This window comes from Sporothrix schenckii (genome assembly GCF_000961545.1).
Source record: "Sporothrix schenckii 1099-18 chromosome Unknown Cont42, whole genome shotgun sequence".
Taxonomy (NCBI): Eukaryota; Fungi; Ascomycota; class Sordariomycetes; order Ophiostomatales; family Ophiostomataceae; genus Sporothrix; species Sporothrix schenckii.
This window is the reverse complement of record NW_015971143.1, coordinates 1,329,574-1,353,374: the sequence shown is the minus strand read 5'-3', so window position 1 is coordinate 1,353,374 and position 23,801 is coordinate 1,329,574. Positions and strand designations below refer to the sequence as shown.

At 54.4% G+C, this 23,801-nt stretch overlaps 11 protein-coding genes and 2 non-coding genes across 13 annotated transcripts; 4 read left to right on the top strand and 9 right to left on the bottom strand.

Moving 5' to 3' along the window:
* Positions 1-77: 77 nt before the first annotated feature.
* Positions 78-712, top strand: SPSK_01967 (uncharacterized protein; the record flags this gene model as incomplete). Its single annotated transcript, XM_016728865.1, has 2 exons — positions 78-590; positions 677-712. The coding sequence occupies 2 exons, from the start codon at positions 78-80 to the stop codon at positions 710-712; spliced, it is 549 nt and encodes a 182-aa protein (XP_016589961.1).
* A 350-nt stretch (positions 713-1,062) lies between these two features.
* SPSK_11237 lies at positions 1,063-1,160 on the top strand. The gene has a single exon. It is a non-coding gene; the product is annotated as a tRNA-Gly (tRNA).
* Positions 1,161-3,102: 1,942 nt separating this feature from the next.
* On the top strand, positions 3,103-3,573 carry SPSK_02022 (uncharacterized protein; the record flags this gene model as incomplete). The annotated part of the gene is made up of 1 exon (XM_016728920.1): positions 3,103-3,573. One exon carries the CDS (start codon positions 3,103-3,105, stop codon positions 3,571-3,573), a length of 471 nt encoding a protein of 156 aa, XP_016589960.1.
* A 2,517-nt stretch (positions 3,574-6,090) lies between these two features.
* SPSK_10389 (uncharacterized protein) lies at positions 6,091-7,627 on the bottom strand (the record flags this gene model as incomplete). Its single annotated transcript, XM_016736822.1, has 2 exons — positions 6,091-6,168; positions 6,377-7,627. 2 exons carry the CDS (start codon positions 7,625-7,627, stop codon positions 6,091-6,093), a joined length of 1,329 nt encoding a protein of 442 aa, XP_016589959.1.
* Positions 7,628-7,840: 213 nt separating this feature from the next.
* Positions 7,841-8,358, bottom strand: SPSK_02005 (uncharacterized protein; the record flags this gene model as incomplete). The annotated part of the gene is made up of 2 exons (XM_016728903.1): positions 7,841-7,853; positions 7,895-8,358. The coding sequence occupies 2 exons, from the start codon at positions 8,356-8,358 to the stop codon at positions 7,841-7,843; spliced, it is 477 nt and encodes a 158-aa protein (XP_016589958.1).
* A 1,100-nt stretch (positions 8,359-9,458) lies between these two features.
* On the bottom strand, positions 9,459-10,811 carry SPSK_01740 (vacuolar protein sorting-associated protein VTA1; the record flags this gene model as incomplete). Its single annotated transcript, XM_016728646.1, has 1 exon — positions 9,459-10,811. One exon carries the CDS (start codon positions 10,809-10,811, stop codon positions 9,459-9,461), a length of 1,353 nt encoding a protein of 450 aa, XP_016589957.1.
* A 650-nt stretch (positions 10,812-11,461) lies between these two features.
* Positions 11,462-13,046, top strand: SPSK_01666 (protein disulfide-isomerase A6; the record flags this gene model as incomplete). Its single annotated transcript, XM_016728573.1, has 2 exons — positions 11,462-11,626; positions 11,691-13,046. The coding sequence occupies 2 exons, from the start codon at positions 11,462-11,464 to the stop codon at positions 13,044-13,046; spliced, it is 1,521 nt and encodes a 506-aa protein (XP_016589956.1).
* Positions 13,047-13,321: 275 nt separating this feature from the next.
* SPSK_01875 (exosome complex component RRP41) lies at positions 13,322-14,252 on the bottom strand (the record flags this gene model as incomplete). The annotated part of the gene is made up of 2 exons (XM_016728774.1): positions 13,322-13,847; positions 13,936-14,252. 2 exons carry the CDS (start codon positions 14,250-14,252, stop codon positions 13,322-13,324), a joined length of 843 nt encoding a protein of 280 aa, XP_016589955.1.
* Positions 14,253-14,707: 455 nt separating this feature from the next.
* Positions 14,708-15,565, bottom strand: SPSK_01899 (oxidoreductase, short chain dehydrogenase/reductase family superfamily; the record flags this gene model as incomplete). Its single annotated transcript, XM_016728798.1, has 2 exons — positions 14,708-15,295; positions 15,335-15,565. The coding sequence occupies 2 exons, from the start codon at positions 15,563-15,565 to the stop codon at positions 14,708-14,710; spliced, it is 819 nt and encodes a 272-aa protein (XP_016589954.1).
* Positions 15,566-16,313: 748 nt separating this feature from the next.
* Positions 16,314-17,462, bottom strand: SPSK_01804 (uncharacterized protein; the record flags this gene model as incomplete). The annotated part of the gene is made up of 2 exons (XM_016728706.1): positions 16,314-17,213; positions 17,286-17,462. 2 exons carry the CDS (start codon positions 17,460-17,462, stop codon positions 16,314-16,316), a joined length of 1,077 nt encoding a protein of 358 aa, XP_016589953.1.
* Positions 17,463-17,989: 527 nt separating this feature from the next.
* SPSK_01572 (uncharacterized protein) lies at positions 17,990-19,897 on the bottom strand (the record flags this gene model as incomplete). The annotated part of the gene is made up of 1 exon (XM_016728481.1): positions 17,990-19,897. One exon carries the CDS (start codon positions 19,895-19,897, stop codon positions 17,990-17,992), a length of 1,908 nt encoding a protein of 635 aa, XP_016589952.1.
* A 1,117-nt stretch (positions 19,898-21,014) lies between these two features.
* SPSK_01790 (uncharacterized protein) lies at positions 21,015-22,220 on the bottom strand (the record flags this gene model as incomplete). The annotated part of the gene is made up of 1 exon (XM_016728692.1): positions 21,015-22,220. One exon carries the CDS (start codon positions 22,218-22,220, stop codon positions 21,015-21,017), a length of 1,206 nt encoding a protein of 401 aa, XP_016589951.1.
* Positions 22,221-23,637: 1,417 nt separating this feature from the next.
* Positions 23,638-23,732, bottom strand: SPSK_11234. Its single transcript has one exon. It is a non-coding gene; the product is annotated as a tRNA-Phe (tRNA).
* Between the last annotated feature and the right edge of the window lie 69 nt (positions 23,733-23,801).

Sequence of the window (23,801 nt, the reverse complement as noted above, 5' to 3'; positions counted from 1 at the left end):
GCGTAGACTCTCGCATCTATGGGATGCCACCGTTCCTGGCTATGTTTTTCCAACTGTCTCAATCCCCGACATTCACCATGCTGTCCATACTCGCAACGGCACTGCTCGCGTCCGCCGCCTTGGCCGCCCCGGCGCCGGACGTGGACAGTCCCCGCGCCGCCACACCCACGACCCTCACGGCCGGGCAGCTCTGGATCCGTGCCGTCGAAGCCCCCAACTTCCACAAGTATCTCCAGACCAAGCCCGCCAATGTCGCCGGCGTCGCCATCCTCGACAGCTACACGACGGCCGGCCAGTTCAACATTGTCGACGGCCAGCTCGTCAACTCTCTCGGCAGCGACGGCCCGCTGTACATGCACGTCCAAGAGCCCGCCGACCCGGCCAACCCGCCGCGGACGCTGGCGACGTCCTTCAACACCACGAAAAGCACGTTTGGGACCTTTGCCTTCCAGGGCGACACGGTGACGTGGACGGCCCCGACGGTCAAGCGCCAGAACCTGGCCGCGTGGCTCGTGTGCGCGAAGCAGCAGCTGTTTATCAATACGGGCGCGTATTCGTACCAGACGCCGGCCGGCTGTGCAGACGAGACGGTACGTAGGCGTTTTCGGCGGCGTTGGCAAAGTCACTACATGTGGCCGACAAGCTGACCGATATGCTCCCTGTTGCTAACGAATAGATTCACTTTTACAATGCGGCGACGGCCAACAGCTAGTAGAGCGCGGGCAAGGAGACATGTATCAGGCTGGAGGAGGTGGGGATTCCAGATTGACTGTCAAGTCTGGCCAGGGTCGTGTTTGATGGCTATGCAATCCTGTCTCCTGGAAGGAAATCAATCAAGTGCCATTATCGTATCTACCATATGTCCTTGCTCTTAAATCGTCTACAATGACAACATCACACAAGTCAGCAAAAACAATCAAGCGTGGGTGATTTAGTAATTAAATCTTTCTCTTAGTGGAATCCGGGGTCGAAAATGCTCCTGGCTAACAGTCCAGACAGCGTGATGATGCCTGTGATGCTGATATACCACATTAGCGTTCGCCATTTCAAGAAACACCAAAAGCGTCGGTGGTTTAGTGGTAAAATCTGTCGTTGCCATGTCGGGTCACATGATCTGACGCAACCTCGACAGGCCCCGGGTTCGATTCCCGGCCGACGCATTTTTAATAAATTCGGGTGGTTTTTTTGGCGCTATTTTCGTGAATTTTTGAATTCAAGATCTGTCCTGCAAAACGATCATACACGTTATTGTGAAGTAAACAAACAGGGAACATAATGTATTTGCTTCGTGGATGACGTAAAATGTTTGTACTGTTATTTTTATTTAAATGTTTTGCGATTCTTTTTCATTTCCGATGAAACGGATTGGAGCTGGGAATCTCTTTTAGATTTATTATTCGTGGGTTGAATAAATATTAGTAATTTTAAAGTGTACTAGTTCTCTGGCCATTAGCAGAAGGCCATCCTCGCCATGGCCAAGTTCCTTCGAGAAATCCAAGTCTGTGAAATCAAAAGGACATTTGCTCAACATGGGACGTTTGAACGACTTCCAGGGAAGCGATGTGACTGTTGAGGTGTCGGACGACTCGGGTTCGAGAGACGGAAAGGAAGAAATGTCGGCGGCTTCTTCTCCGTTCGTGGTGGCGCGAAGCAAGTCGGGATCTTCAACGGCTGCTGGCAAAATCGTCATGTCCGTTGCTGGCAAACGTACAGGGGGGTGGCGGGCGCGGTAGTTGGTGGCGTGTGGTCTCAAATTGCTCTTGTTGACTTGCTGCTTTCGTGTTTGAATAACAGCGCGACAAAGTTGAGGACGCGACGGTATTGGCTAAGCTAATTGATGACTGATGCGCGGTCTCTTGTCTCCGCCCTTTAGCTAGAGGCACCGGGAATTCTGCCGAGCAGGAGAAACAGACGTGCACATTAGCAAGAGAGCAAAAAAAAATCCGTACAACGAGAATAAAAAAGACAGGGGTAGGAAAACAGAACAAGACCATCTTCATTAGATGTCTTTCTGACATGATTAGTCATAAAGCGGCAGGGCAGCATGGCACGTGATGATGTACTCTGAACATCATCGTTCTTTGCCGACCTTAGTCGTCCAGGAATAGAAGTATGTTTTTTAGGCACAGTAATGATGCCATGGCCTTGAAGTGAGAGAGATTTGGCGTACCCGGAAATAGAGTCTTTGACGATCCAAAAATTGAGAATGCTTTTCATACAGCAATCGTACTTGCAGCGTTGAAATACAAAGATTGCTGTGGCAGAAACGATGTGCTGGATGACACTCCTTTGCTAGGGTAACAATTTCTCAGCACTGAATCAAAGACTACTGTAGCAAAACCGATGTGCGCGATGGAACTCCCTTGGCTGGGGTAAATGAAAGACCGCTGAAGCAAAAACGATAGCGGGATGGCACTCCCTTGGCTGGACACTGAATCAAAGACAGCTGTAGCAAAACGATGTGCGGGATGGCATGCCCTTGAGTAGGGCAACAAACCCTTAGGACATAAAACAAAGACCGCTGTAAACAAAGACGTCTGCGAGATGGCACGCCCTTCACTGGGGTAGCAAATTCTTAGCAGTTAAACAAAGATCGTTAGACCGTTGTAGACAAGGACGATGTACGGGACGGGACGACCTTGACTGGGGCAACGAAGAAGTCAAATCGACAAAGAATATGTAGTGCCACGCTAATCATAGACATCTATTAATTGGACAAGGCTTTGAGCATCGAGATATATATATTTTCGAGCCTTATTTTAGTACTTTCGATCAAACAGCGATTGTTTGTTGACATCACGGTGCCCCATAGTGTGACACAACTCTTTATTCTCCCAACGTGTAATTTCCAAGTCCAGAGAAAGCAGCTTTTGCTTCTTTTGACGTGTATGTGTGCGCGTTTCGTGCCACCCATACAACCTCATGAGTATTATTGTCGAATGCTGTCTGGAGATGCAAGACATAAAATACCGCTCAGATCCCACAGCAAGACCACGATGGGAGATGTATCTGCATCCACCACTTCTTCAAATCATTCCCCCACAAGTCCAAATCGTCTACACTTGCGTCTCACGACCTTTTATCTCAAGAACCACCTACAATATGTCAAGCCGTGTTAGAAGTTCCGGCCCCATGGCCGTCGGCCGCAACAATTCCAACGGCATTGAACTCGAAATATCGGGACCCGAGGATCCTAGATGTGGCGAGATCGTGAAGATCACTCTCATCTTCCACGTTAGGAAGAACCTAGCCAAGCAGCACCTAGACCGTTATTGGAACACTTACCAAGCGGCGGCTACCATCACCCCAGTCAACGGAGACAGCGAATTCATTCTTCCCGCATTTGCATTTGAAAACCAACTCATTGAAGCAAATCGAGCCTCTCGCAGGGACTGGCAAATGTACACATTCACACTTGAGACCGACTCGGCCTTGATTAACGAGGGTCGGTACACCATTAACGCCAGCGTTTCGGCTTTTTATCAGATCATTACCAGCGATGGTTCTACCCCGGACGTGAACGGGGAGGATCCCCTTATCACAGCCGACAAGGAAGTCCACTTTACATTCTAAAATGGCAGCTGGGCGAGATATCATGTCCTGATATCCATGTTCTGTGTCGTCGTCGCTATTAGTACACTTTTGGTCGAGCCCGTTCATTGTCACTGGCCAATGCAACTTTGTCCAAAATTTATGGTCTACCTCTTCAACAACAACAACATTCCTTTACAAAGCGCTACATCTTTCGACGCTATGGTGCTCGTCGCACCTTGCTTTTCTCGTTTCTGGTTTATCGGTGTTCGCCTCCTCTTTCATGTTTCTAGTTTGACGGTATTCATGTCGTCCTTCATATATTTGGCTTATTGGTTTACTACTTTGTTGCGTTATTAGGCGCGTGGATCATGCACACCTCTATTCTCTAATCTCCCCCTTCAAAAAAATAAAAGATGAAAAGATGGAAGAAAAAAATGAAAACGAAGTAAAACAGAAAAAAAATTGAAAGGAACAAAAGAAAAAAAAACGTGAAAGTTACTGAAAAAATGAAAATAAAAATGCGGGGAGAGTCGTTGTTTTATTTACTAGTTTGTAGTGATCAAAATACGGCTTCTTTCCAATCAGTCAGTGTGATGTAACTGTACAAATGAGAAGAGGAAAATTAGCAAAGTAAGGCGTGATATTCAAGTACCACATACTATGAAAACGGAAACAGGACTAAACCATTCTACAAACGAGTCGTCACATTTGTAAGCATCTCAAAGTTGTACCTAAGGGTAGCATTGCTTCAATTTTTATTTACATTTTCAATGCAGGGAAATGATCAACATATCTGTACGTAATGTATTTATCCCTTCGGTTGTATTCTTTCTTCCTTTTCGCCATTTCCTCTTCGCCATTGATCCTTACGATAGTCCATTCCTTTTTGAATAGCCAATACATACTACCCAAAACATAACCAGAACACCAAAAATGAAGCAAAATATGGAATAGCCAAGTTACGCACCCTTGCTTCAGCAGCTATTTTGATAACGTCCGCTTCCTTTGCCTTCGATCTCCTCATCACAGTATCCTCCCAGTGCTTCTGCCTCATCTCGTCCGAGGTCATATGCCTTTTCCCCCTCTGTCTCTCCCGCCCGAAATCATCGTATACGGCCTGTTCCGCAAGAAACCAAGTCATATAGTTCATGTACCGACGACGGACGCAGAGAAGGACGGACGCCACCCATACGATCAAATGAGTCGTCAAGACCACTGTGGCGTAACCGTGTCCTTCATGTCGGGGCCATGCAGGCATCCATACGATGGCACTTGAAGCATCAGCGTACCATTGTCTGGATCTGGGTATCATGGACACGAACCAGACGTAGACAATTGACATTATGCAAAGCCAGACTGGCGGCCATATCAGCTTACAGAAGCTGTCAAGCTGACACGGTAGATATGAGCACCACCGAGGTAGCGTTTCAGGCGTATAAAGATAGCCAGCATAATGCGGTATCCCTCTGGTATTTAAAATCCACTCCGCAATGGTAATCTCTATATCCCTATCGCTGAGTCTAGTTGGCGGCGCAAATATTGCGAGGTAGATGATTGACGCCCAGCCTCGAAGATAGCACCGCCAGTGTGTCATTGCGGGACGAGGCAGCCATCCCATAATGGATCTCCGACGCCGCCGACGCTGCAGAGCATAGGAAACCATCAGCCAACGCTCTCGGACTGTGTAATCGTTTGGTCTCTCCAGTGGGAGATGTGTCCGTTTGTCGAAGAAATGGTCACAAATGTCACCCTCATCAATAATACGAGCCATGGAGTGAAACACGGCGTCTTGAGAATGCACGGATGCAAATGGGGCGATAACACCGTGTCGTGCAAACTGTAAAAAGAAGGTCCAGGCATTGTCCGCTCCGATTGATGGGTGGAAGTCCACGGGCTCCATTGTTGGAAGTCCAAAAGGAAGTATTATATCGAGCATACCTCGTTTAAGCTCCGGAGCCCTAGTATCGTACGCTCGTATTCTGTAGCCGTGCCTGTAAGTTGTTACGCAGCCAACGGCGATTAGCATCGCTAGTGGCGTTGCTCTTGGGATATATTTGTCGTGGTTGTCGTGCGAGGAGACAAAATTACAAAGCCACTTGTGTTTTGCCTTCTTTATCGAGAATAGGTCTTCTGGCAACTTGTGTTTCTGATTTTGCAAAACCGATGCAGCATATAGTTTGAGGTTGCTCTCCATTGCTATGGCGAGCGTGGTTCCTTTTCGCCAGTTTATTGAGTCGATCCGTTTACTAGTGAAAAGGTCGTCAAGTTCATCGAAGAACAATGTGTCGCTTAGGCCTGCCTCGGCTTCATATGCTGACAAATGTTCGACTGCATCGTGCATAAAGGTAGGCGAGTCTCCGATATACCTAGGCCGCTTCTGGAAATATGCTCGAAGGCACTGCCTGGCCCAGTATAAATGAGGGTTGAAAGAATTCCGCTTTGTAATGAGAGAAATTTCATTGAGTTGGATGTCCTCGCAGAGAAATTCATTAACAGATCGGTGTAAAAAGTGCCATGAGCCTGTCTTGAATTCGACTAAATCTGCACCGCGTGCCTTTATTTGACGGGTCGAAAGGCCAGGACCAATATTCCAAGCGTCTTCGAGTGTCCAACTCCGTTTTCCTTGACCAAAGTCTGCTAAACTCAGACGGTGGCAGAAATATGAATTGGCCTTTAGCATGGCTGACATAAGCATACCAAAGTCATCCTTATAGATGGGATCAATGTCGTTCACCATTTTCTTGAAAAAGGGCTTCAAGTCTGTTGGAAGGTGTTGTAGTCGTTGAAGCAATACTTCGAATGAATCAGAGTTGTCATAGCCGCGGATGAGTTCTTTACACACAAGGTTGACCCAAAGGAAGACACCTTGCGCTCGATCGACCACCTCTCTGATCAAAACCTGCCGCTCGGCCACCGTGGGTGCAAAACGAGCTGGCTGATGCTTGCCGTCTAGCTTATCCTTGCTATAACGGTATATATCTCTATAGGTGTATTCGTGCACCTTGATCTGGAGAACTGGGACGACGTCGTCGGACATGAAATGGCGGTAGAATACGGACCATTCGCGACTTGCTGCACATATTTTCGTATGCGGTAGTGCCGCGAATGATTTCAAACGACGCAGTATTTCGTCTTGGTCGCCGTCGTATTCATCCAGCCCATCAATGAATAAAGCGAATTTGACTGATATTTGCATTGTCTCGGGGCACTTGATTACCCGTGTCAGGATGTCCCAAAGTTCTCCTATCGTCCACGACATGCCACGGTCTCCCCTAAGCCCAATATCGCGTTCGGAACAGACGGATGCCACGATACTTGGGAATGATGCCGCAATTTGAAATAGGATAGACCGGAGTAGGCCTTCTTCTGATTTCTGCAGGTCGAAGCCGGCAGACCAGAAGTGGTGGCATGTGGTCACTAGATAGTCTGCAGTTCCCTTCCATTCGGCCAGTGCTTCGGCGGTTACTGCATGTGAATAGACAAATTTCACCAAGGCGCTCTTTCCTCCACCAGGCTTGCCAGATATCCAATAAATACCCGATCCAGAGCGCAGCCAGGGAACAAAGCCTGTGTTCTTGACCGGAGGCAGATCTTCGTACCAACTTTGCTCAGCATCACGAGAAGGGCTGCCTTGAAACGTATTCGCGGGTAATGTGGTATCCTCGTCACCTTCTTCGCTGTCAGAAGTGTCAGAAGGGCCTTGTAGTTGAATCAATGGTGTATCAAATTCAAATTTAGGGTACTTGATTTCCACTTTGACTTTCCATTTACTGTTCGAACCGGGTTTGTCCACTTTGGTGGACCTCAAAGCTGTGGATTTCGAATTGGATGGGTGGCCCCCTTCTGCGTCTGCGTTGTTTATTGCTTTTCCCGTTTCGATGTGCTCGACTTCGATCTTTTCTTTATCTCTAGTTGTGTCCGTGGCGCTCGATATAACTTCGTTATGGTCGTCTGTGGAGTATCCATCGAAAATCCAAAGAAACGTTTTGGTATGCGCCTCGGACACTTCGTCTTCCCGTTTATCTATCCCAGGAAAATAAAAAGCGAGCATGAGTGTTTTTCGAGACCGAATATCTGTGGCATCCCGCGCCATTGTTCTGATCAATTCCTCCGTTCGGGAGGATATCATATTTGTTGTATTAATGCGTGATACAATGTCATTCACCATTAAATTTAGTGATTTTTGCTGTGAGTCGAGTGTTTTGTCCGACAATCCTTCTGAGATTGTACTCAAGGCCTTTTTTGTGGACGATGCCTCGGTGCTGATGCAAATGGACATAGTTAGCATCTTAACAGCCTCCTAAGCCTAGGCCGCCAAACTGTGCCTGGTTCATCCCATTGTCGGTGCATGTTGACATACCAGAGGAGCATGATGAGGCAGCTATCGACATGTTCCCGTAAATAGCGCAGCCGCTCGTGGAGTCGAGATATCTCTGAGTCTTTTCGCATAGACCGAAATGTGACCCGCACGCTCTGCACCATTCGTCGTTTCTCAGAAGGTTGCACGGCTGTCGAGTCGAGAAGTGTTTGGAGCTCCACACCGACCGCGTGGCATTCTTGTACGATGGCATCGAGCTTTGTAGTGAGAGTCGACGTGGTACGAGATTTCACGAACGATCCAGTGCCTCCGGTGACGTCGTTTGGGGTGGAAAGGGCATCGAGAAGTTCGTTGATGTGCTTTGCGTCTGCGGCCACTGCGACAAAGCGCTTTTCGGTGCCTTCAATGGATCGGTATCGTTCCGCAGTGCCCTTGGCGAGATCGTAGGCGAACGATACGAACTGGCCTGCTGCCGCTGCAACGGAAAGAGCCGTGATGGGATCCATGTTTGCCTGCAATGGGAAATGAGGCTGTGGCTCTCATGCGTTTTGTGTGTAGTCGTGCCCAGTGAGAAGCGGAAATTAAAGCTAGGAAATCGGAAAACACTTGTATGTTAGAGACCACTGGAGATGTAGAAAGGCACATAAGAAAAGGTGGCCAAAGAAGTACGCACGAAGGACTCTCCTAGATAGCAAGGTTGGCTGGGTTTTGGGTAGACACACGGTTTCGACAAAAATTAACTCAGAATTTCGTTTTTTTTTGCCGCGGGGATTCGCCGACATATCATAAGGGAAACAAAAACGAGAGAGGCGACTGAGATGACGGGAAAAGAGATCCTATCCTTTGGTGAGAACCAGAGACTGCCCTTGAGTGCCTGACCGGAGGCTGAGCCAGACGAATCTGCAGGACAACGGCGTGGTCACAGTGCAGGCTAAAACTACAAGGACGACTGCTGCTCAGCCAGAAGAAATGCCTCATGATGGGCCATGGGATCCGTTCTTGGGCTGTGATAAAACATGGCCATCACATCGGCGACCAGATTGTTGGCGAGACGGATGAGGGGCAGGCGGTAAAATGGGGGTTCGTGGCAATGCATGCAGCACCTTTTGGCCCCCAAATGAGACGTGATGAGAATTGAAATTCCGACATGGTCCGTGGTTGTCAATCGTTTCGTACACGAGAAAAGATAACACAGGAAGTACGAAGATAAATAGACACGATGGTCATTAGGGGTAAAAAGTGCAAATGTAGAAATTAGCGTTTGGGAAATCGAGAACGAAGCTGCAGGCTTCGGGAAGGAGCGACAGCGGCGGATGCCTTTGTTGGAAAGGGAAAAGGAAGGTATGATGAACACAAGATACCGCTTCTCAGAACAGCAGGAACAACATGCACCACGGAAAGGGATAACCGTACGGAAAAGGAAGGCACGAGCGGCACCAGTCTCCTTATTAGAAAATAAAGTTGTATTATGCACGATGGACCCAGGACTCAACAAAACATGTATGGCAGAACAAAACGCTAGGCAACGAGCGAGAACACGAGCAAAAATTGTCGCAAGACGGTGTCTATGGTCCCTTCTTTTATACTTCCCCACCCCCACGGAAGCTCACGCCGCCCCTAAAAACTGCAGTGCTTTACGCAATTCTCGCACAGCCGTCGGCACGTCTTCAAAGTTGAGGGCCGAAATGGCCCACTTGGCATGCTTCTGGGCGTTGACCATGGCGAGGTCGTCGACGGGGCCGCCAGTGTTCACAGGCGCATACGACTGTGGAGGCTGTGGTGGTTGTGATGGCTGTGATGGCGGGAGCGGCGCAGACGGCTGGGGAACGACGCGATTGTTAAAGGCGGGCGGGTAGCCCGTGGGCGCGACTGCCGGAGGCGGTGCAGCGCTGGTGCCCGCAAAGTAGCCACCGTTTGTCGGGGCCGATGGCGGCGCGGAGGGTGGCGCGGATGGCGGCGCTGAAGGCTGCTGGTGAGGCGGCTGGTAGAACAGATCGGGCGGAGCCGTCGGCGGGCTCAAGGTGGGCACGGTCGGAGAGAAGTTGGCTGGCGGCACTGACGCGTCTGGGTCGTCCGTGTACGTGGCCGACGACGGTGCTACGGCATCTGGGTCCTGTGTGTAGATGGTCGGTGACGGTGCTGCGGCTGGTGGTGCAGTTGGCGAGCCAAATGAAGGGAGAGGGCCGCTCGCGGCAGGAGGGAGTGTCGGAATGGTATCCAGTCCTGGCGCCACATGAGCACTGCCGGCCGCGGACGACACCGGGCTATGTGGTAACGACACACCCGCCGAGTCGCGTCGTGGGCGTGCATCGGCAATGGCACCCGTCGCAGCTGTACTGTCTTCTGTCTCATCCTCAATCGTCACCGGTCGGGGCCCATCAGCAGGCGCAGCGGGTGGCAGTTCCGAGCCGGGCGACAGGGCGCTCTCAGCGTTCCGTTTCGCCAGATCGCCCGGCTTGGGGTTCGACTCGTTGGGGTCTTTGCCGTCCTTGATGGCCCGCAGGATGCGCGTGGCGTTCCACTTGGCGTACTTGATCTTTTGGATGGTCTCGGCGTCCGGCGCGCCCCAGATGTTGACGAGGCCAAACAGAGTGGCAGCGGCGTCGAAGGTGTTGGCTGTGGTAGCCGTGACTTTGCTGGCCTTGACCACGTTCTGGGCGCTGTCGAGGCGCTTCTGGGCAAATTGCTCAACATAGGCCTGGCCCTCGATATCGTCGGCGATGGCAGGTTCGCTGCCGCGGCTCTCCTTGGTGGCCTCCATGCGGTTCATGAGGCGGGTGCTGTACTCTAAAACGTCGGGCGAGGAGGTGTGGAGGCCCTTGCTGAGGATCTGCTTGAGGACCCAGTAGTCGCACCAGTAGGCAACGATGGGCTCGGCGTTCTGCAGCTGCTCGCCGCGCATGGCCGTCTTGTAGAGATTGGGGTCGGCCTGCCGGAGGCTGGCCATAGCGTCGGCCATGGCGGCGGTTGTGTGGGCGCTTGGGAGTGACGTCCGATTCGAATTGCAATGCAACTAGTAATTTATCCACAGTGGCCGCAGAAAGAGTGATTCGGGGGTGCAGCGACTGCGCAACGTGGGATGACGGGGTGGTGATGGTCGTGATGTTGGTGATGTGAGAATGCTGAGGTTTTCAGAAAACAAGGCTGCCTGGAAAGTAGTGGCACGACTTGGCAGGTGCGCAGCACTACTTGCGTAGCTTCGGTTGCTCCTGCCTTGCACACGTCAGAGGATGCGAACCCCGCCAAATGTCGAAATGAGCTCCAGCCACGAGCCGCATTAGCGGGAACTGAAGGCGGTGTGGCGTTAGCTAGCATTAGCTGGTGCACTACTGTCGCATTGAAAGGCGGTGGCTAAATACTGCCGGTACAATGTCCCCTAGAGTGGCACCAAAGACTCCACGCTGGCCTTTTTTGCCGTTTCCCGCAAGTCATGAACAGGATAAAGCTGGCATACGACCGCCGATCTACCTCTGTAACGCCTGTTTGCATTTGATTTATATTTGCTATATTTTGAGCAGTACAAGATACCACTCTTCAATCTTTTGCACTTCGATGGTTTCACTCTGAAATCACAACATCCAAAGTCCAGGTCCAATCCAAACCCCGAGAATGCATTCCAAAACCCTTTTGGCCGTTGTGGCCACCCTTGCCGGCATGCACGAGGCACTGGCCCAGAGCAACTCCGAGTCGTTGTATAGCAAGAACTCGGCTGTCACGCAGATCAACAGCAGGGCCCAGCTGGACCGCCTCATCAACCAATCCAACCGGACATCGGTACGTTTCACTCCAGCGTGTTCTAGAAAGCACAGGGGAGGGCATATGCTAACAGACCCTGTAGATTATCGAGTTTTATGCGCCGTGGTGTGGCCACTGCAAGAATCTCAAGCCCGACTATGAAAAGGCCGCGCGCAGCCTCGACGGCCTGGCCAACGTGGTGGCCGTCAACTGCGAGGAGGCACGCGAAACATGCGCGAGCTTCGGTGTGGAGGGCTTCCCGACGCTCAAGATTGCACGGCCGCCCAAGGTCCGGGGCAAGGGCCGGCGCACCGTGGTGGACAACTACAACGGACAGCGGACGGCGGCGGCCATTGTGGAGAGCGTGACGTCGCAGATGAACAACCACGTGGTCAAGGTGACAGACGCGACCCTCGATGAGTTCCTGTCGTCCCAACCCGGCGCGAAGGCGCTGCTGTTTACGGAAAAGGGCACGACGGCACCGAGCACCAAGGCGCTGGCAACGGATTTCCTGGGAAGCATCGCCATCGGCCAGGTGCGCAACAAGGAGGCGGCGACGGTGGACAAGTACGGCGTGACGACGTTCCCGGCGCTGCTTCTGCTGACGGGCGACGACGACGCGGCGCCCATTGCCTACGAGGGCAAGTTCAAGCTCGCGGAGATGACGGCGTTTTTGTCGCAGGCCGCCGAACCCAACCCGCCGCTAAATCTGAATGGAAAGGCGAAGACGGGCAAGAGCGAGAAATCAAAGGAGAAGAAGGAGAAGGAGACGAAAGAGAAGAAGACTGCAGAGAAGAAGGCTGAGAAGGAAAAGGAGACGACCGCCGAGACGGCTGATGCTGAGACCGAGACGTCGACGACCGAGACCCCTACACAGCAGACAGCCCCCGTCATCGTGGAGAGCGCGCTGCCGGTTCCCACCATCCACACGGCCGCGAAACTGCAGAGCAGCTGCTTCAGCGGCAAGGCCCCGACGTGTGTGCTGGTATTTGTCGGCGACGCGTCATCCGACGAAGCCTCGGCCGACACACAGACCGCGCTGGACCACCTGGCCGAGGTGGCACACAAGTACGCACAGAACAAGCGTGCACTGTTCCCGTTCTTCGCGGTGCCGGCCAGCAACCCGGCGTCGGCGGCGTTGCTCGGGGCGATGGAGGTGCAGGCAACCAGCAGCTACAACCGCGTGCAGCTGGTGGCTGTCAATGGGCGACGCAGTTGGTGGCGCAAGTACGAAGGCGGCGGCGTGGACCTGTCGCAGGAGTCGATTGAGCAGTGGATCGACGACATTCGTATGGGCGAGGGCACGAAGCACGAGCTGCCAGAGGGTGTTATAACAACGGTGGAGAAGCTGGCCGAAACCAAGGAAGAAGCCAAGGACGAAGCCAAGGACGAAGCCAAGGTGGAAGTCAAGGAGGAGGCCAAAGAGGAGGCCAAGGAGGTCAAACATGAGGAGCTGTAAGATGCATGTCAAAAAAGTTGCAACGCACGCCGATTTGTATGTGACAAATAAATTTGAATTGATTACAGTTATGGTTGCGTGCCTAGCCTGTATGGAGTCAGTCAAAACCCCCAAAACGACAAGATGCAAAAGATAGAAACGTACCAATACGCCCAACGCCGACCGTAAAGCAAAATAACAATACGCCATTGATGCTCCCCCAATGTCCGGGTATTTCTCGGTAGTTTTCCCCCCCTCCAAAGCCATGCTCCAGACCGCCACAAATACGGAAACGGCTACACGTCAATCTCCATGGACGACACGTTCCCGGCGTCTGCACCGCTGTTTGCTTCTTTGGCCATCTTGAGGCCGGCCTCCCGCACGACGCGGTCCACAATCGCGCGCACCTGCTTGCACCCGTCGGCGGCCACGGCCAGCATGCCCTCGAGGCGCTGGACCGGGACGCGGCTCTCGCAGACGAGGGCGGCGACGCGGTCGGTGGCGCCGAGTGTCGCGACGGTCAGCGAGGGCAGCTCCTGTTCTTCTTGGAGGTTGAGATCCAGCAAGGGGTCGGCGCCGTCGGTGGTGTCAGCGGCGGCGTCGCTGGAGGTGCTGCCGGCCGAGCAGGCGACGACGTAGTCGGTCATGGGGATGCCGGCGTCGACGGCGGCCAGGGTGGCGGCATTCAGCAGGGCGGCGAGGAGCGAGCCGTCGTGGGACAGGACGTGGAGAGAAAACGTAATGGCTGAGCGCGGATAGAGGTGGGTGTGGAGGACGGCGGCGAGGGTCCGGGCGACGGTGGCGGAGAGTTCCTGGGTGCGTCTACAGGGAGGAGGCGGTGGCTGTTAGAGAGAATACGAGGGACGTGAAGAAACCAAAAAAGCGAACCGTGCAAAGACGGAAAACTCACTTGTCTGTACGTCCCCGGCGACGACGGTCGACCGACGAAAAGCCCGCGACGACAATGTTGACAACGACCTCGGCGGCCGTCTCGTTGCCCGCGCCCGTGGTGCCACCGCCGGCGGTGACGGTGCCGGCGCGCTTAGGACCGGGCTCGCTGGGTCCTGTCAAGACACACATGACTTTTGTATTGCCCATTTCCCAGAAGGACGAGCCGTCGGCGGCGGCCTGGGTGCGGACCTGCGCGTGGCAGCGCCGCAGCTCGTTCCAGCGCCGGCCGTCGACGCGCAGCAGCGCCAGTGAGTAGGTGGAGGTGTCGAGGGGCATGTCGAGGGAGACAGACGGAGAGGCAGGGGGGTGGTCGTCGGGATTGTCGGGATTGGATTTGGTGCAATTGGCAATATGAGGTTGAATTGAGTTGTTCTTGCCTTTTCGGTTTCGAACTTTTTTAAAGTGGGGCGTCATGAGAAGCTTTGATGTCCACTTTAGCGTTGCAAAGCTGCCTCCACTAAAGGCGCTGTAAGTCGCCAGGCTTGACGCTATAACTAACAGCGGACGGTGCAACACTCATTCACACAACGGACATGAAAAAGAATGTACAAATGATTGGTTTGTGTTTATTGTGCGGACTTTGTGTAAGTCGTTTTATTTCTAGACTTGAAAGACTAAACATAGACTCAGGCTGTAGGGGCTGAGTGGAAAAGGACCGTCTCTTTGGCAAGATCAATGTTTATTTAGCATTTAGCTGCCTACATAAAGCACGTTCCATGTGGCCCTCTCCACTACCACGGAAGCTGCAAAGGCGTCGGCAGGTTCTGGCCCAGGACGGGCTCTGCTGTGCCAATGTCTCTCGGTCCACGCGGCGCCCAATACTGCCCCGTCTTGGACAGGTCAAGGCCGTCGGTCCACGCAACAAGGCTGGCCGCCGCCTCGTCCGGCGTCACCGCGCCGCCGTCGTCCCAGTACTGGTCAAAGCCAACGCCCTTTGTCATCTCCGTCCGCATGAACCCCGGGTGGACAATCGAGACGATCACCCCCTGGTCTTTCAGGTCAAGGCTCAGCAGCTTGCCAGCCATGTTGAGGGCCGCCTTGGAGGCGTGGTGTGCGTAGTTGCCGCCGCCTTCCTTTTCGTGCCGCAGAGAAATGCTGCCGGCCTCGGACGACACCAGCACCACCTTGCTGCCCGCGCCGAGGAGGTGGGCCGTGTGGAGAGCGTGCACGATGAACACGGGCGCGATCGAGCTTGTCGTGTACATGCGCACCTCTTCGTCCCAGTTCGGGCCCTTCTTGTCCAGATCTTCGGTAGTGAAGTGTCCGGCAGAGATGATCTGTGATAGATCGGCCATGTGAGTGACGAGAAGTTTGCAAAACTAAAAACACAACATGGCGGACACTGGGATGGGTCATACCACTGCGTCCAAGGGCTTGGACTGGCCAAAAAAGTCAGAAATAGTTGCGCCCGCGCTCTTGTCCATCAAGTCGACTTTGGGAATCCACTGGACGCCCGCCGGGAAATCGCCGGTTTTGGGGCCCTCGGCCGACCGCGTCGTACCGTAGACTGTCCATCCCGCTGCGGCGTATTTCTTGACAAGAGACGCACCCAGGCCTCGAGTGGCCCCGACAATGAGAACAGACGACATTGTGTGTGTAGCGTTTATGAATGTAGTGCAATTAACTGATATGAGGTGAGATGAAGCTGTACAGAAGCTGTACAGAGCTGTACGGATAATTCCGTCTGTTTTGATGACTTGAGTCTCGTGGGAGACAATCATGGTCGACGTCATACTTTCGACTGAATGGTGTGATCCACCAACATTTACGCGATAAGACCCCGCCAAAAGGCCCAGCCTGATGACTAAACCGTGAGCCTCAGATAACAATAACACACCACGCAAATGAGTCTCTCAAGACATGTAATTACTACTATGTTACCGAAAAGACAAGAGATGGACTTGATGAAGACTTATGATGCAAGGACTAGGTCTAAATGGTATTTAATCTTTGTCGCTTGGAGAGAGCCGTATGATTTTACCAACTCTGTTTTTAACGATCTGGATGTAAACCCTCATGTTGTTTTATTAAACGTCAACAAAAAAATAAAAAAAAAATGAACATGGGAAAACGATCATAGAGTGAAGAGCTGATTTTGCGGGAACATATTCGTCTCTATGCTATCAATAACGTCTTCAGTACTGCTGTTGTTGTGTCAACATCACAGACAATCCATCCCAACTCTTGCCACCGATACTGTCCATCAATATGTAGTCTGGAGTCGTCTATTGCTGCAGTTGCACACACCGCGAAAGTGAACCGTCCAATACTTATTTATCCGCCCATGACCAATTCTCAGAGATCACCGCCCACGCGTCCATCCTCCACCCCCCACCCTCACATCGCCTCCTTGTCGGAAAACCCCGGCAGAGAGGCCAGCCAGCCGCCCTGGCGGCCGACATCCTCGCCGGTCTGCGACGCCTTGGTGCAGGCGATGGCGTCGGCGCCCGACTGGATTTTGAGCGCGGTGCTGCACACGTCGTTGGTGCAGCCGTTGGTCCCCAAAGCATCCATGCCCCGCTGGAGGGCGTCGCCCTTCCAGCCAAAGAGGTAGTCGCCGTGCTGGCCGTGGCCGGTGGCGTCGTCAAAGGAGTAGACAAAGGGCTGGCGGCCGCCGGCAAAGTAGGCGGGGTCGTTGAAGGGGCGGGTGTCCCACATGACCTCGTACATGACCTGGGGCACGCGGACGGGGTGCGACGGGGGGCAGTCGGCGTTGGCCAGGGCGTGGCCGCCGGGGGCGTAGGCCACGTGGCTCTGGTGGTCGGGGCTGTCGAGGGTCTTGCCGTCCCAGCAGGAGGGAAAAATAATGGTGGCGCGGATGCCGCCGGGGCAGGGCGTAGCCGGGAAGCTGGACGAGTCGCCGCTGTCGCAGGGGACGCCGCCGAGGCCGTTGAGCTCGGCCTGTCCGTTGCAGCGGTGGCAGATGCCCGGGACCGTGCCGGCCTTGGAGCGCAGCGCCGGGTTGCCGGCAATCATGCGGAAGCCGGGCTTGAAGGCGGTGGTCTTGCTGGCGCCGCCAAAGGGCTGCATGTAGTAGACGGTGAGGCCGCCCTGCTGCTGCAGCAGCTCGGGGCTGTTGCGGTTGCGATAGTTTGCCATTTGCGGCACCAGGCGGTAGGAGCCGTTCTCGGGGCTCTTAAAGTACATGCTGGCGGTCCAATAGTTGGAAAAGTCTTCGCTGTAGGTGCAGGACGTGCAGGTGGACAGGGCCGGCGGGTCGTGGTTTGCCGGGTCCATCTACGCTGTCAGTGACGGGATGAGACACAGTCGGACACAGTCGGAGACTGTCGGAGAATACAGTCGACCTACCGTAGTGTTGAACGAATTCCCGCCAACGACTTGGTGGGTGTGCGACGACGGATCCTCGCCCGGATTGACAATCGGGTCGATGCGTTCGATGACGAGCTGCGAGCAGCCGAAACGGAGCATGCCCTGGGCGAGGGCGCCGGGGAGGAGGGCGGCGGTGGCCGAGATGGACAGCTTCATGGTGGTGGTCGTGGCGTGGCAGTGGCTGATTGTGGTTGATGTATCGCCGTCTCCAGGAAACTATGCACCATTGCGACTTACAGTCGTTCCTTATATTCTTATATTATTACCAAACCAGCCAACAACGGCACGCGGCATCTCTACTGTCCGTAATCCAGGTTGCGGGTCGGACAACCACACTATGGATAATTCTGGGTCGGTGAGATGTCAGTGGAGGATGCCATAGATTGATGTGTCGATTCATTTACGCTATCTATATTGGCGCATCTGCCAACGGATGAATGCAAACCGTGTCAAACATTTGCCGAACATTTCGACTTGTAGGCTTCGTATCGACGAGTCACGATATGTCGATAAGGACGGCGTGAGGGGACACAAGGAGACCGAAGACATCAAATAAAGATAAATTCATAAGCAAGCGCTGTTGGATGACTAGAAAATACAAATAGGTATATGCTCGCTTTCTTCCCACCGACCATGGGAGGATTGGGCCAGCGTAGTCTCCATAGTCCCTTCCTTCCCCTCTATCAAAACAGTTGCACAGGGGTGCTGACAGGCGTGCTGGACACGACAACAGACGACACAGAGAAGGTGGCATTGGTGGTCCCGTTTGTCCCGTTTGTCCCGTTGTGTACCATTGTGATGTTCGCCACCAGTGCGTCCGCCCAATGCTGTGCCCAGTGGCCCGACACGGCAAAGCGGACGGCGTACCACACCAGCGACAGCACGAAGGTTTGCAGGGCCATCGCTAGGAGGCCGGCGCTGTCGTCGGTGGTGTAGGGCAGGAGGCCGGCGGCCCATCGGGGCGCGTCGTCGGCGGGCGCGTGGAAGACGGCCGTGGCGCGCGAGAGGCCGCGGTCGAATGGTGACGCGGACGCGGGCGCAGGCTCTTGGTCCGTCGCCGAGCGCGGTACGCCGTATTTCGTCTTGAAGGCGATGGCACACTGCCGGACGACGACGTAGAGCAAAAAGGAGGCAAACAAGTAGAGGACGAGCAGGACGATCTCGACGGAAAGCATCGAATAGATCCACATCATGTGCGGCGACAAGAGGAGGTTGCCGAGCGCGGGCGACCCCATGAAGAAGGACACCACCGTCGCCAGCCCACCAAGGCCGGCCATGCCGACGGTAATGGCGGCGGGCACGAGACCCCGTGCCCAGCCGGTGACGGAGGCCGGCAGCTGGTCGTTGATGGCCTTGGCGATGCTCAGCAGGGCGATGACGACGAGGGCGCCGCCGCCGAGGGTAACGGCCATGATGACGAGCATTGCCGCAAAGGTAAAGGGCAGGCCGAGGTAGTAGAGGGGCACCGCCCAGCCGCTGACGAGCTGCCAGCCCTCGCTGGTGGTGTTGTCGACCTGCAGGATGTGCGCATTGATGGGCGGCTGGATGAGGTCCAGAAAGATCCAGTACACGATGACGGCGTGCGCGAGGACGCCGAGCGCAATCGCATAGGACTCGCCTTTGGCAAAGGCGGTGTGGATGCCGGGCAGGCGTGGATGCGAGGACGGGTCGTTGTTGTATTCGTACGGATGCGGTTTGGCGGCCTCGACGTCGGCCGGCGTCGCAGAGGCCGCTGCAGGAGCAGCGACCGCCGCCGTATCGCTTCGGTCACCGCCGCGGATGAGGAGGTCTGCCGTCTCGGCATCGTCGACTGGATTGTCGTCGTCGTCGTCGTCGTCGTCGTTGTCGTTCCTCTCGTCATCGTCGCCCACGACCGTTCCTTCTTGCGATGCCCGCCGCGTCTCGTCGCTGTCTCTGCTTGGCACTCCGTCATACGGCACGCCATCCGTTCCGCTCCCCGCCGTCACTGCCGCCGCCTCTTGTGCCACGTCGTCAGCCTCCACCTCGTCCAGCTCAAAGTCTGCTGCCGTGTACTGCGGCTGCGCCTGCTCCCAGCGATACACGGCGGCCGCCGCCTCCAGAAAGACATAGGACCCGACGTACAGCCACCCCCACGCGGCCGTCCACCGCGCCTCGTGCCCGCCCGGCTCGAACCAGATCAGCTCGACCAGCGGGACCACCCCCAGCGCAAACCCGGCCAGTCGGATCGCCGTCGTCGTCGCCGCCTTGGCCACGGCAGCGATCCGCGACGTCGTGCCGCGCTCCGTCGCCGACGCGGCTGCTGCGACTGTCGTGCCCGCGTCATCAGCGAACCGGTCCGTCCCAATCAGGACGAGAGCCTGCCACGGTGTCGCGCGCAGCAGGACGCAGTAGACGAGGCAGCGCGCAACCACGGACAGCGCGTCCAGCGCGCACAGAATGGGCGACACGCGCAGCCAGACGCTGCTGATGGCGCCGACGCTGAGGAGACGGCCGGCCGGCTGGGCCATGGCAGCGGACGCCAGGATTAGGAGCGGCGGGTAGGCATGCAGCCAGCTGACAGTCGCGGCCGTAGCGGCGGCAGGTCCCGCGGAAGCTGTTGTATTTGGCATGTTCTGTAGTCTGTGTCCTTCTATGTGGTCAGTGTTGTTTGTTGCCAATGCCGTCGTTGTTCAGAATCGTGACCCTAAACTCACAATCGAATACAAAATCGTAAAGGCCATGAAGCGGCGACGCATTGAAAAGCGAAGTCGACAGGAACAACATACACTGACATAAAATATGTCGCAGAAAGCTGCCAAGACCTAGGCACCCCAAATCCACGTCCAGCTTGCCAATTTGCCGTCTGCCCACAGCGCCAAGCCAGCTCAGCTCAGCCTTCTTGGGGCCGCGTTATGCTGGGCCGTTGTGTACAAAAAACGCCCTACGACAATGATTGGGCAAACCCCGGTCGGGCACCAGGCGCGATAATGACGTGAAAGAATGCCTGATCGTGTGCCTCGTTGTTTAGTAATTCACGAATTGATGGCAGACTTTCACGAGCAGTGCGACATAACACAACTGAACGCAGCCATCGGGTATTCCCGAGGCTACTCTCCCTTCTTTTGGCATGCCCTGTCGCCTATTTCGACCTGTCACCTTTCACCTTTTTGATAGCGGGGGGTGGATGAAGGACAATGCATATGCCACAAAAAGTGCCAGGTTCCAATGGCCATACAAGCCATCCAGACCACGAGAGCTCATTCAGGACGAATGTCTGTTTATCATTGTCGTCAAAATCCTCGGAGCAGTCTTATAATCAACTCAACAAGTATGCGTCGGTTGCCTGACGCCAGTTCGACGATGTACGTTCAAAATGAGTTGTATGGCTATCTGCCTTTTCGACCTTGCCGAGTCTTTGTCTCGACTTATTTGTGTCATTTCTATTTGGCTCTTCATCTCTTCGTCTCTTCGTTTTGTGGAAGTTGATTCCTATGCTCCTGCTGGTCTCTCGTCCCATGAATAATAACCCTGGATGTCGCTCCTGTTTTTGGTATTTCCCACCTTTTCATGCTTTTAATCATTCAACTCCTGGCAAGACAAAAACGAAATAAAGAACCCTGCCACCCCGGCTTCCATGTTGAATACAGCAAATCCACTGACAAAACTATGACACAAGAAAGCACTTATAGCACGGCGACCCAGCTCTGTCCAGCCACAGTTCATATGGCGGCTGCGCACTCCGATAGTCTACGGCTCGCCCCAGATCTCGTCGGCAATCGTCCGCACCAGCGCCAGCTTCGCGCGCTGGTCCTCCGGGCGCAGCGGGTAGCCGCTCTCGTGCGTGCTGAAGCCGCATTGCGGGCTGATGGCGATGCTCTGCAGCGCCTCCTGCTCCGTCTGGCCGCGGCCCTTGGCCACAAACGCGGCCGCCTGGTGGATGCGCGCCTTGACCTCCTCCTTGTCCTCGAGCGCGCGCAGCTTGGTGCTGATGGCGCCGACGACCACGTTCTTGTGGGGCGGCAGGAACGCCAGCGGCTCGAACCCGCCGGCGCGCGCGGTGTCGTACTCGAGGTAGAACGTGTGGACGTTGAGCGTCTGGAACAGCTTCTGGGCGATGATGTCGTAGGCGCCCTCGGCAAAGTGGCGGCCGCCGATGAAGTTGCCGCGGCACAGGTGCACGCCCGTGTGCAGGTCGGCGGGCAGGCCGGCCAGGGCGTCGTTGTAGAGCTGGATGTAGGCGTCCAGCAGGTCGTCCACGGAGCCCACGTTGTCCGGGTCCGCGGCCCAGCCTTCGCGGAACGCGGCCGAGCAAAAGTACGCCAGCCCGGGGTCGTCAAACTGCACGTTGCGCAGCCCCGCGTCGTAGAGCTGCCGCAGCTCGGCCTGGTAGACGGCCGCCACGTCGGCAAAGTAGGCGGCGTCGCTGTCGTACGCCTCCGGCGCGTACGCCTTGCCCTGCTTGTAGCGCATGTGGAACCACGCCGGCGTGATCATGGTCAGCTTGATGTCGGCCCAGTGCTCCTTGGGCAGGCTGGCCTGGATCAGCTGCAGTTCGTGCAGGTTCGACACCGACTTGGCCGGGTTGTGCCGCAGCTTCCCGCCCGCAATCACGCTGTCGCCCGGCATCACCTGGCGGCCCGGCTCAATCAGCGACACCACGTCCGGGTGGTACAGCCGGAACAGGCTCGCGTCCGCGTCCTGCAGCCGCGTCGTGCCGTCAAACTCGTCCCATGTCAGCCCCCAGAACCGTGTCCGCACAAACTCGCCGTCGCCCACCGCCCGGAACCCCAGGTCGCGCTGCAGCTGCACCACCTCGGCCACCGCCTTGGCCTCCGTCGCCGGCAAGCCCGCCGCCTCAGCCGTTTGGCCCTGCCGCACGGCCTCGCGCGCGTCCAGCAGCGGCTGCGGGCGAAGCAGAGAGCCCATGTGCTCGGCGCGGAACGGAGGTGCCATGTTGGGGTGCTGTCGTTGTGGTTGTAATTTCGGTGCTGACGGTGGTGTTGGCGGTGGTGTTGACGGTGATCGTGATGTCGAGATATGGAAAAGGAGGAAATCAAAAAGGACGTCGTTTGTCGGGAACAAACAAGCTCCTCAGAGTGGGATGAGGGGTTGCCACGCGTCGAAAAGAGCGGCACACGTTGTATGGGAACCAGACTATATGTTGTCCGCCGTGGCGATGGTTGCATTAGATCCCCGCAGATTAGTTTACGTGATTCATATTACATCGTGCCGGGTACTCTATTTTCAGCTGTGTGTTGTGGACTAGCAGTCCCCGTCCGTGGATCTTTTTTTCCTCTTCAGTGGCCTCACATGACCAGCCACGGCAGGCAATGCTACGAAAGGACAAGAGGTGTTTTCACCCATTCACAAAGTTATGAATTGCTTTATTTAATCCGCTTCCCGCGTAGACGGAACAGTATAGCTGGGAATGCCAGGGAATGGGACATTTCTAGGTCTCCGCAAAATAATGGCTCCTCAGGACACCCGGACATAATGAGCCGATAAACCTAGTCGCTGTATGGCGAAGAAATATAAATAGAGAGAAAGGCGCCAGAACTTGGAAACGTGACAGAAAATCGAACAGTGTGACATACAGGACGATGGAAGAAAGGAGAGAAGCGTGACAGACAGACGTGCTGAAGAAATGCAGGTAAAGCAGGAAATCAAGAAACCTGAAAACGACTGAGAACCCGCCCTATGCCAAAACGATATTCTGTCGGTAGATATGTTTGCAGGGGAAACGAATCGCCGGGCCCCCTAACAGGCAAAGAGAACCCACTTCTGGCAGCCTGCATTTTCTGCCACCGGCATCGGGCGATTCTGCGGGGTCCCGCGGGCATTCTGCCAGAAAAGATCTCCAAAGCTCCGCACCTCTGCCGGCAAAATTCCTGCAGTAAGGCAGATGGCCAGTCTCCACGCTGTTGTTGACTGTGGTCAGAAAACGTCATTATGACAGATGAGGAAATACTCAACCACTTTTCCTACTTGTGCTGTTCAACGCCACTGCAGAATAATGGGCCTGTCCAGCGACACGATATTCGCAAGAGCTCTTGTCGAGATCAAAATAGAAAATGCCAGTATTACACCGTAGATTAACGTACGAAGTGGTCCATAATCTTTATTATTATTGTTACTACTTTTATAGAAAACGGCAGTGATACAGTCTAGCAGACCACCGCAGTTCCTTAGAGTGAAAAGGTCAATTAACCAAAACAATTTATCATACAATATCCAACAAAATTAAATATATAATCAGCAGAGATGAAAGTTATTGTAAAGAGAAGACGACGAAAATGTTACAATTGAATATGCCTACATATTAATTCAGTGCGTTGCTGAAAAAAATAAAAATAAATCCAACACAAAAAATTGGGGCAACTCGGGATCGAACCGAGGACCTTCAGATTAATCGTATGACAGAAGTGGAACTTCAGTCTGACGCTCTCCCAACTGAGCCATTGCCCCTGTATTTCGTTGGAGTGCGGCGCTTTACGTTGGTTTAAGAGGGAGGCAACAAATCTCATAGATGCCCAT